Here is an 11,381-nt window from a genome sequence, read left to right as displayed (position 1 = left end):
GATCTTATCCTTGATGCCTTGAGTCAGGGGAACCCTGGATCCACCTACTCGCACATATGTGCACCTCTCAATCACTCCCTCTGGAGCTCCCTGTAGAAGACAGCCCAAATTATCAATCTGAAAAACTTGCCAATACAACAACTCCGTAAACAACAAAAAAAAGTATCCGGTTAGCACCTTGACAAACATCTTAGCAGAAGAGGATTTGGCCTTGTTGGGGGAACAGTACACAGACATGGACTTCCTGTCTCTGGAGAACTCCAGGGTGAACTCCTTCTTCATCAGTTGTTTGATCACCTACATATACAGACATATTGAGTTATTAAATCATGTTTAAACAAGTGCTTGCATAATTCTTTATTAATTGTATAAATATTTACTGAGTTGCAGGCGTTGGCTCTCTCGATCTTAGACAGGCTCCTGACGTCAGTGTCAAAAACGTTCATCTTTTCCACCAGGCAGGTCAGAGCCGTCTCCGTGGCCTCTCCAACCTTCTCAAAAACACCTTTAGACTGAAAGAGAGTTGGCATTTATCATTTAGGTGCATCCTCCATGCGTGGAACTGAACTTCTGCTAAAGCTTTTCATCGTGACCGTTCTACTGCCAGCAAACATGGTTAGAGATGCAATCAAATTAAGATCATTATCCCAAGAATGATTAAGTAATATCTTCATATTAAACTACATTAAAACATGACACTGGCCAGAGACATTCACGATGACGACATCTCACACTAGTGTCCAAAATTTAAAAAAAAAAAAAAAAATTATTTCATCTTTTATTTTTATTATTTTTTAAGAAATTAAATACTTTTTATGTAGCATAGATGCATTAAATTGAGCAAAAGTATGAATAGTCACAACAAAATTATATTTCAAATAAATGCAGTTCTTTTGAATCCTGAAAAATGTTTTCCATAAAAATATTAAGCAGCACAACGGTTATTAATATTGATAATAATTAGAAATGTGTCTTGAGCAGCAAATCAGCATATTAGAATGACTTCTGAAGGATCATGTGACACTGAAGGATAGATAGATCGATAGATAGATAGTGTAGCATCTGCTTAAAATCATGGATGATCATTGGGGTTTTATGTCTTAGAGACCCCTTTTAACCTTTTGACATTTGCATATAAATTACAAACATGGCCCCACATTCTACATTTATATGGGTGCTAAATTGCCAATGGTTCCCCCCACTATCAAGGAGATGCTAAACAGTTTCACCACTCTCGTCTCCCCATCGAACTTCAAACACATTACAAAAGAGACGTAAATGACCCCGGGGCCAGGCACCAACGGCCTGGCTGACCAGCAAACTACAACATGCTCACAATACACTTAACACACGCACATAAAGACATTTTCTTTATTTAGACTATAATCAATCAGTTACAATTGTATCTGGTATATGCATGTGTTGTCTGTATGTTTCCCTATTATATTAGCCTAGTTACCACTCATTATTTGTATTAGTTAAGATCTAAATGTTTATATTCAGGTGTATGAATGTATCTCTGGTTTAATATCTTCTAAATGTTTATTTCTTGGTATCAATATGATCTGTGTAGTTTGTAGAAGTATGTGATTTGTCAAATGCATCATACGATTGGTACTATATTTTGGGTAAAACTGCACCAATCCTCCAGACCGGCCATAAACAAGCAAATGGGCCATAAAGGGAGACAAAGAAAACATCTCCCGCTCAAAAATTCACGCCTGGTATTGGCTATTCCACCCAAAAGGTGGGTGTGGATAGGAACTATCAAAAGTCATTAACTCAGACTAATCTTGGCTCAGAAACCTTTCTTCTTGAGACGGACACTCTCCAAGACTCCTCAAAACTCTCCTCTTGAGTTTGATTTTCTGGCGGTTTGTTTTCTTCAAGTAACTTTGTCGATCCGCTGTGGAATTTCGTATCTTCAGAAGAACCAGAGGAAAACCTTCAGCTCACTTCTAAAAGAACTCAAGAACCTCCGTTGTCTACCGCATAAGGACTCTTTTTCAGCAACAAAGCCAATGCAAGTAATCGTTTACAACTATTTAGATGCGTGCTTAAGTTTGAGCCCCTTTTATAAGGTGATTTTTGATTATTTGAGGATTCTCATTAGGTTGTGGTTAATTGATGTGAAATACTGCCATTCTTTTGTTCTTCTCTCTCTTTCCTTCATTCTGTATATATGCGTTTTGCTTAGTTTAGTTGTACATTAGCTATAGTTTCATTTATTAAATCCCTTATATTCACAATTGATTGCCTCTGTGTGCTGCTCACAATTCACTGAAGGAGTCACTGAATGTTGATCCCTTGCTACATGCTAAATTACTGCTAGTACTGCATAAAGTAGGAAAGCTACTGTTCCTTGGCCAGGAAAATAATCTTTCCTTGAATTGATAAATTATTATATTGTCTGCTCGGTGGACGGACAAATCAAATAATTGTAAGATTCTGCTACAGTTAATTCTAAGATCTAATCTAAATATTTATTATTAATTATAACATGGATGGATGGATGGATGGATGGATATTCATTTTGAATTTTCTAAATATAAAGTAATGGACATTATTGCTTATATAATCAAAGCTAAGAAAGGACAATTAGTAAACATACCTCATTATAATCCAAGGAGGAATCATTACACAAGGCACAGATGGTCGCCAGCTCCACCAACCCGTCATACTGGGAGCTTTTCACTACTCGGTTATCAAGGAATCTGAGCAACCAAACAGAATGATCAATAAACCACCTACTAAAACAGAAGCTGACAAAAATGTGAAATCATAGGCATCAGTTTGACTGCAGTACTACAAGTAAATATGAGAGCAGAGACAGAAAACTCACACATCTCCTTCAGGAGCGTATGTGGAGCCAGAGATGGTGAATTCAGTCAGTGAGCAGTTATCTCCCTCAGCCTTGTCTATGATGAACATCTGAAAGACAGACACAATGTTAAAGAAACAGTTTGGCATTTATTTGCGGCAATGCAGTTCCAAACTGGTATATTTACAAAACCTATAAGTAACAGAATTTTGGGTGAACTGTTCCTTTAAGATACCAGTAACTAGATGCCGTCTTGAAGGAATTTGTTGGAAAGTTAACTGACAGAAGATTGCAGCATAAGCAAGTATTAGCCTAAGAAGATTATGTGCGCAATGACGCAGGGTGCTGTAATTCTGTCCTGCGTGTTATTATGTTTAAGTAAATACAGAAACTGGCAGAGCAGCAAGTGGGAGGCCAGGGAAGGGGGCTGAAAGCACACAGAGACAGAGAGATGAAACGCTTATTCTGCCTTTGTGTCGCAGACTTTAAGTTCAAACTCAAAGTGCTCTAACATCCGATGGAGAGAAAAGAAACGTCATAATTCGGACACTACAGCCATCCATCACTGAGCTCATTCCTGCATTTCTGCAGAGCGAGCAGCCCAGTCCGATGACAGAGATCTTTATCGGTGCAGTTCAGGAAGCTGCACCAAAACACTTCATTTCCCGAGAATGACAGAGGATTTTTAATCGACCAAAAAAAACCTCAGAATAAACATCTCCTGACTGAGTACTGTGGGAAATATGCAGGAGGACAAAGATGAAGTGCAATCAGCATGTGTTTACCAATGTATTCTAAGTTTCCAGCGACAAGCAATTTTTCCATCCACACTGAGCTTTAATAAAGAGTCCAATGTTTAGTTGAAATAAAACTGATATTGTGATATTGCTTTTATTAAATCATATCAGGCTGCAATTTAATTAAATAAGTATATGTGCAGCACGTTTCAGAGCAAAGTTTTTACACATAATCCGGTGTTTTCAGTGTCAACAATTCGAAAAATTAAGCATTTTTAAACCTGTTGCCAACAAATGAGAAGCTTAAGGGCTTCCTACAGGTTTTCATAACCTTACTATAACAATATAATAGTATTATTATATTTATTGTAATAAAATACAGAGCTGGGTAGTTGCTGATTACATGTAATCTGGTTTACGTAATCATATTCCAAAAATTAAGTACTTGTAATTAGAGTAAATTGCATTTTAAAATAATTGTAATCAGACTACAGTTACACTTAAGATTACATATTTACACAATAGCAATAACTTAAATACATAATTTATTGATTCTCCCTAATTCCTCTTTTTCATCTTTTAAATTTTCCTTTCTAAAATAGACTACCGCTTATATACACTCAGAAAGTCTTCCAGTTTTGTGGACGTTCACACAGAGAGCAGTCACTAGTCAGGTGGCTACACAGCATTTGACCATTTCGAACACATTTAAAATGCACAAATTCACCAACTTTTTTTCCATCGGATCCTCTTTCACCTACTATATTATACTTTGAAGTACCCCTGAGATTTTAAAATAAATATTTTAAAGGAACACTCCACTATTTTTGAAAATAGGCTCATTTTCCAACTCCCCTAGTTAAACAGTTGAGTTTTACCTTTTTCAAGTATCCATCTCATTAAGCGTTGGCTCGGACTCTGTAGTGTGTGAAGAAATGTCAAAGGATTGTGATCCGAATAGATGACAACTGAGGACCCTCCCCCCACATACACATCAAAGTATTGAAGTGCCCAGATCAATGCCAGCGTTTCCTTCTCAATAACAGAATAATTCAGTTGATAAGAATTAAACTTACGTGAGAAATAACTAACTGGATGACTAATACCATTTTCCGAGCTTTTCAAAAATAGTGGAGTGTTCCTTTAATAATGAAGTATCACATTTGCATGTTCACAGTTCTCTGAGGTTGGTTATAGTCACATGACATGCAGGTAAACAAATAAAATATTTCATTTTTTCAGTAAGTGTTTTATTTTATTCATTAAAAAAAAAAAAAAATTTTCATTAAACTCATACACCCCCTGCAGTTCCTTCACAAATCCAGTTTGATGTAATATAAAGTTTATTGCACTTCATGTTGTTGTTGATGATAACAAATGGAATATATTTTCTTCCTCTTTGTATTTTTATACAAATATGGTACAAGATTATCCTATTTTAATCAATGTGATAAACGATTATATTACCTAAAATGTGTAATGTAATGATTACGTTACGAACTACAATTTGTCGTCAAGTAATTTGGAATCAGTAATGGATTACAATTTGTACCTGCTCTATCTACCCTGCTCTGAATAAAAATAGTATTATTACAGTAGTAATATATCTTGTATTGTTTCATATTTTTGTGATTATCATTTATATGTAATTTTATGTATTTTAGATTATATATACACACAGGCTCACCTATTTAAATTCCCCATTGAAATGTACATTTGATTTTTGTGGCTTTTAGTTCATGTTTATTAGTTTTGAGGTCATCGATGTGCTAGTGTACTCCTAAAAGTTGAGAAAAGTCACTTATATGGCTGATTTATGCTATTCAAATTTTTCAATACTTTTTCTTCCAGGACAACAGACTTTGTAGGGTTTACGGACAACAGGGTTGTATGCAAATTTGTGCATATTTCATGGAGTTATTAAGTGCACTTAACCTTCTGTACAAAGCCTAGGAAGACTAAACTGCTAAAGAAAGGGCTCACCCTGCAGACAGACATCTGGTTGGTGGTGAGGGTGCCGGTTTTGTCAGAGCAGATGACGGAAGTGCAACCCAGCGTCTCCACAGAGGGCAGAGAGCGGACAATGGCATTTTTCTTGGCCATACGGCGGGTGCCGAGAGCCAGGCAGGTGGTGATGACAGCAGGAAGACCTTCAGGGATGGCGGCCACGGCCAGAGCAACGGCAATTTTGAAGTAGTAAATGGCTCCACGGATCCAGGAGCCGCCGTGGACGGGGTCGTTGAAGTGGCCGATGTTGATGATCCACACGGCGATGCAGATGAGAGTGATGACTTTGGAGAGCTGCTCACCGAACTCATCCAGCTTCTGCTGCAGGGGCGTCTTCTCCTGCTCGGTGGAGGCCATCTCATCACGGATTTTACCGATCTCTGTGTTCACACCTGTGGCCACCACCACACCTACGGCTTTTCCCGCAGCAATGTTGGTTCCCTGAAATGCACGCATTTAAATGTACAGGAAAAATACGAGTCTTTTGCACCAAAAAGCTTTGTGAATTAAAGTTCAGCTGAAGTCTAATTTTCTTACGGAGAATAACATGTTCTTCTTGTCCTGATTGACGGCGCGGGGATCTGGCACGGGGTCGGTGTGCTTAATGACAGAGACAGACTCGCCTGCAACATGACCGAATTAATAGTAAAACACAGCTAAGATACTTGACACTTAAACACATACAAATGAACCAAATGCTTTGTTACCTGTCAGAATAGACTGGTCCACTCTGAGCGTGGTGGACTTAATGGCACAGATACGTATATCGGCAGGTACCTTGTCGCCCACTAGGAGGAGGAGGAGAAAAAAAACAAGGTACTCAGAACAAATAAGTCAAAAACTCAGCTTCATAACAGTTAAAATTGCAAATAAATGCACAAACAAAAAATGCAATGCAACACAAAATACTCCTTACACAAAACTATATGCAAATCAGTGGGGTCCAATGATGTTTCGAACAACAATGACCGCCAATAATGACCACCAAAAACAATTAAAAAGTTTCCAGTGACAAGCAATTTTTCCATCCACATTGAGCTTTAATAAAGGACTTAACGTTTAATCTAAATAAAATTGATATTGTGATATCGCTTTTACCAAATTAAATCAGGTTTTGATTTAATTAAATACGTATATGTGCAGCACGTTTCAGAGCAAAGTTGTTTATTTACACAGGATGATAAATTTTTAAACCTGTTGCCAATAAATCCTCAAATCCTCAGCTTCATAGCACAGTTAAAATTGCTAATAAATGCACAGACAAAATAAAATAAAAATAATAATAAATTAAAATACTCTTTACACAAAACTATGCAAATTAATGAGGTCCAATGTTGTTTTGAACCACAATCACCGCAATTATATGAACAAAAACAATTTAAATATTCTTCAAATTATTTTCATTTACATTTTGCAAAAAAACAAAGTCATACAAGTTTTGACTGACACGAGGGTGAGTAAATGATACATTTTCAATTTTGGGTGATCTATCCCTTTACATAAACACATAGGTTAAAAACAAACCTCTTTGCAAATCAGTCTGGCTTATGCATTATGAAGGTACTCGAGTTCCACAATGCAACATTAAACTTGCAATGTCAGTGCAGAAATAATATATATTGTTTACAGATCAAAAGTTTATCTTCTATGATCATACTATACCTCAAAACTGTGTATTATAGTTTGTTTTGTTGCTTTTTTTGGCTTGAATATTTTAATACAGCATGTAATGCTGCATGTGTTATCCACACATATTGCAGAGAACACAGCCATCAGAAAGCATAAATGTCTTCTGAAATCTTTTCCTGACTGATGAATATGCTAGGCAAGATGAACCATGGCAAACCCAAATCAAATTATGATCTTTAATTAATCAAATCCACTAGTCTCTTTTGCACAGTCATAAAAATGACTTAAAGGACTTAAAAAGAGAACCAGCGAGAGAAAGAGAGAGCGTGTTCACCCATCGAGAACAAAGTAGTCATGTAAGCTCATCTGCGCCCTTGAGGGCGAGAGAAGAAAATAGCATGGGGAGCAACAATTCACCACGCCAAAAATGGAGAAACTATTTTGATATGTTCGACGATGTCCTGATCAGGTTTAAACACAGAGGCATGACAGCAGCTGCCCCGCACTCGACAGGAAGAGTGACGAAGGTTAACACCCCCACGCTGTCAATCAACTAGGAGGTGTTACACTCATAACTTATAACAATGGCATTCAAGAGCACCTCTAAGGAGCACGTTTGAGAATCTTTCTTAGGCCACACTTAGCAGGATAAAGTGTCTATTTGCTGATCTGTCCATGTTAAACATTAACATATCCATCAGTGAAAGTCTGGGGAATCTGCTCGGCCAGCATGTGGAGTGTGGCAGCATGAGAAATGGCAGGGCATGATAACAATGGATGCTGCTTGGCCTTGGCACCGATCATCACATGTGCGTGCAACAGAATCTCTGCACTGTGGATTAACAAGCTGTGCTTTCGCCACGATCTATGAGGAGCTACGGCGACAAGGTCACACACACACACACACGAGACCGTGACGGCTTTTCTCAGAAAGACTTAATGGAGCTCAATTGCAACTTTTAGCCACCTAAATCGGGAACAAATGTACACAATGAAGTCCAGTTCCCAGAAGGTCACCCAGCACTGTTCGCTGGCAACGAGAAAACGAACAAGATCAACCAACAAGTACTCTCTTGTAGGAATGGACACTGATAAAAGGTTGTCTTATGGACAGACCATGATTTGGAGGAGGAGAAGTATAGATAATGCTATAGATAACTGTTCATAAACTGGTGTTAATGCAAACAGGGTTGGGTAAAAGTCAGAATTAAAGAATTGTCTGCTTTTCAATTTATGAGTGTGAATTTAGCCACACCGCAAAGGAAGATTAAATTAGAATTTGAATCAGGAAGAAGAATTTAGTGAATTGATATTCAAAGAAATTTCAACACAGAAGATAATTTATCGAATATGAATATGAGTAAATAAATACATAATTACATAAAATTACAACAAAAACCATGCATTTATGTAAATTATGTAATTATTTAAATATTTATTTAATTACATAATAAATATAAATAATATATAAATATAAAAAAAATAAATAAACAAACAAACAATAAGAAATAAAGAAATACATGTATATTCATTCATGCAATATTTAAATATTTAATTATATAAAAATAAATAAGACAAAAAGTTTGTATACACAAAATAAATGTATTTATGTAATCTAAATGTTTAATTACATAAACACAAATAAATGACGAATGATACACTTATTTTATGTATTTATTTATTTTATGTAATTAAATATTTAAATTACATATACACAAATAAGTTACATAAATACATTTATTTTGTTTAACTATTTTTTGTAATTTATTTGTATTTATTTTTATACAATGAAATAAATATACAATGAACAAATATATGTATTTATTTATGTAATTTGTGCATATGTAATTATTTAAATATATTTATTTAAATAAATAAATAGTTGCATTACAAGCCTCCATCCACGACTTATAAACTATACTTAATGTATTTTTTTATAAACCGCTTTTAACCTTTTTCAAAACTTTCAAATAAGCACTTATACAATCAAGTTTTCCTTGACAAACTTGGCTTTTCTAGTTAAAAAAAAGTCACTTAAATTAATCTCATTTCATTTTAATTCTACTTACTTTTCAAATTGGAATCATCTGCATCTTGTGTACTACCTCATCTCAAATTCAATTCAAATTCAGGAATTAAAACAAAACATAAAAAGCTTCTTGATCCAGTTTTGAACGCTTCACAATGTACACCCCCTGAATGAAACATTAGATTTAGATAGAGAGGAGCTTAAGACTTTTTCTTTTTTTAATTAAAGGTCCATACTTCAAATTACATGGACACGTTTCAATGACATGCTTAATTGTGCTGCTGACTAACGCAGACCTGTACCACAAGGTGAGAATGACGGGTCTATTAAATTTCGCTCTAGCTGAGAGCTGATTCATGACTTAAGAGAGGCCCGACGGCGCAATTCACAAGTGCGTCAATGCTTTCCAGAACATTTCAGCATTTATCAGTGTGCATACACAAAAAGCCCCAGCGATGAGCTATTTCAGGCGTATCTGGCCTCCAGGTAGAAGAGTGACCTCCAAACCCCTGAGTTGTTGGAGTTATCTATCCTCCCACTGTATGCACACAGCCTCCTCATCAGCCCTCGAAGAGCATGGAGAGCCCAGAACAAACCCAGCAAAAGGGCCCTACATAACACCCACACAAGAACTCACCACATATTCAGCTCAATACTGAACTACTAATGGAACGTTCAAGATCAAGAAAGAACACATTGGAAAGGAAGATGCAGCATATACATGAATTCCAGCTGTCATATCATAAAGCACTTTAGTATCTTAAAATACCTTCAGCATGCATCAATCAGCAGGGTAAAATAGCTCAAACCTAACTCTCCGCGGGAGGAGGCTGGAGGACGGAAAGTAGAATGGTTTAGTTTAAAGGTTTATGCTTCCATCAGTCCCCCAGCAACACAGTCACAACTTTCATTCCTCTGCTCTTTATAGCGACGCAGGACGCAGGGGTCAAACAGACATGCCTGCACTTTACTTGCCACATGTCATCATAGTATAGCCATCAGATTGGCAGGGAAATTCTGAATCGTGAGTGTCTCGAGCAGTGTTCGAATTGTGTCAAATCTCTTGGGGGGGTCCTCCTAACCAGACCCCTCCTCCCACACCACCTTCAAAAAAATAAATAAAATAAAACTTTATATAAATATGAATCATATTTTTTTGTCTTGTCCTCTTTTTCGTTGAAAACCTAATTCTAAGATAAAAACTTATTTTACGATGATCAGTGAATTAGGTGTACCAAACAATAACTAAGCAAAGAAGAATTAAATATATAGCCTAGGGGTGTGCGATATTGACAAAAAATGATATCTCGATATTTTCTGGGATTTTATCGATAACGATAATCAGACGATATTTTGCCGAGTGTGTTGCGTTGCAGGACTGCCGTGGACAGCTGACTCTGTGTGGTGGTCAGTTCACAGAAGTGACAGAAATTATTATTTTCCAACAAGTTTAAAGGGGTCATATGATGCGATTTCAAGTTTTCCTTTCTCTTTGGAGTGTTACAAGCTGTTCGTGAATAGATAAGATCCCTAAAGTTGCAAAGACTAAAGTCTCAAACCCAAAGAGATATGCTTTATAAAAGTTAAGACTCATCCACGCCCTCCTAAAACGCCTCGTTTAAACACGCCCCCACATGTCTACAGATGAGCAATAATAATGTGGAAAATAAGGAAAATAATGTGTTTTTTTAACCTTAAACTGCATAAACACATTGCATTACACCAAATACTGTTCTTTTTAGCAACGTCATATGACCCCTTTAAAATGATTTTTACCCTTTATAGGCATTTTTACCTTTGTAAAGCCATTTTTTCTATAAGTATGTCAAACTCTTACATTGAATCAATAAAGTCAATAACAATAAGAAGACATTTGGAGCTGTTACCAAACAAATAAAACCATTATCAACAAAATTCATCTTTGCAATGCAGAGGAAACACAGAAGCTGCATCTGAAGGGGCATTTAGATGTATTTACACACTGTTAAATGCAGGACATGAATGCATTTAACCCGCAGTTACAAATGCATAAATAATGTTTTGATATTTCAATCCTAAAACATTGAATACTGATATGTAACCCTGGACCACAAAACCAATCATAAGTGTCAATTTTTTGAAATTGAGATTTATACATCATCTGAAAGCTGAATAAATA

General features: G+C 36.3%; 1 protein-coding gene across 2 annotated transcripts in view; it reads right to left on the bottom strand.

Moving 5' to 3' along the window:
• LOC107725304 (sarcoplasmic/endoplasmic reticulum calcium ATPase 2-like) overlaps nucleotides 1-11,381 on the bottom strand; it is a 42,960-nt gene that overhangs the window by 13,424 nt on the left and 18,155 nt on the right. The window contains exons 3-10 of one of the 2 annotated variants that reach the window (XM_016534521.1): nucleotides 6,273-6,353; nucleotides 6,103-6,188; nucleotides 5,542-6,006; nucleotides 2,843-2,931; nucleotides 2,612-2,714; nucleotides 381-512; nucleotides 178-297; nucleotides 18-90 (exon numbers count right to left, since the gene is read on the bottom strand). In XM_016534521.1, the coding sequence (XP_016390007.1) occupies nucleotides 18-90; nucleotides 178-297; nucleotides 381-512; nucleotides 2,612-2,714; nucleotides 2,843-2,931; nucleotides 5,542-6,006; nucleotides 6,103-6,188; nucleotides 6,273-6,353 (1,149 nt within the window). Of the gene's footprint in view, nucleotides 1-3; nucleotides 91-177; nucleotides 298-380; nucleotides 513-2,611; nucleotides 2,715-2,842; nucleotides 2,932-5,541; nucleotides 6,007-6,102; nucleotides 6,189-6,272; nucleotides 6,354-11,381 lie in introns of both variants that reach the window. The other variant, XM_016534519.1, reaches the window with a different exon arrangement.

Source organism: Sinocyclocheilus rhinocerous, unplaced genomic scaffold (genome assembly GCF_001515625.1).
Source record: "Sinocyclocheilus rhinocerous isolate Xijiao unplaced genomic scaffold, SAMN03320098_v1.1 scaffold785, whole genome shotgun sequence".
Taxonomy (NCBI): domain Eukaryota; kingdom Metazoa; phylum Chordata; class Actinopteri; order Cypriniformes; family Cyprinidae; genus Sinocyclocheilus; species Sinocyclocheilus rhinocerous.
The sequence above is the reverse complement of the archived record's forward strand: the minus strand, read 5'-3'. Positions and strand labels throughout refer to the sequence as shown.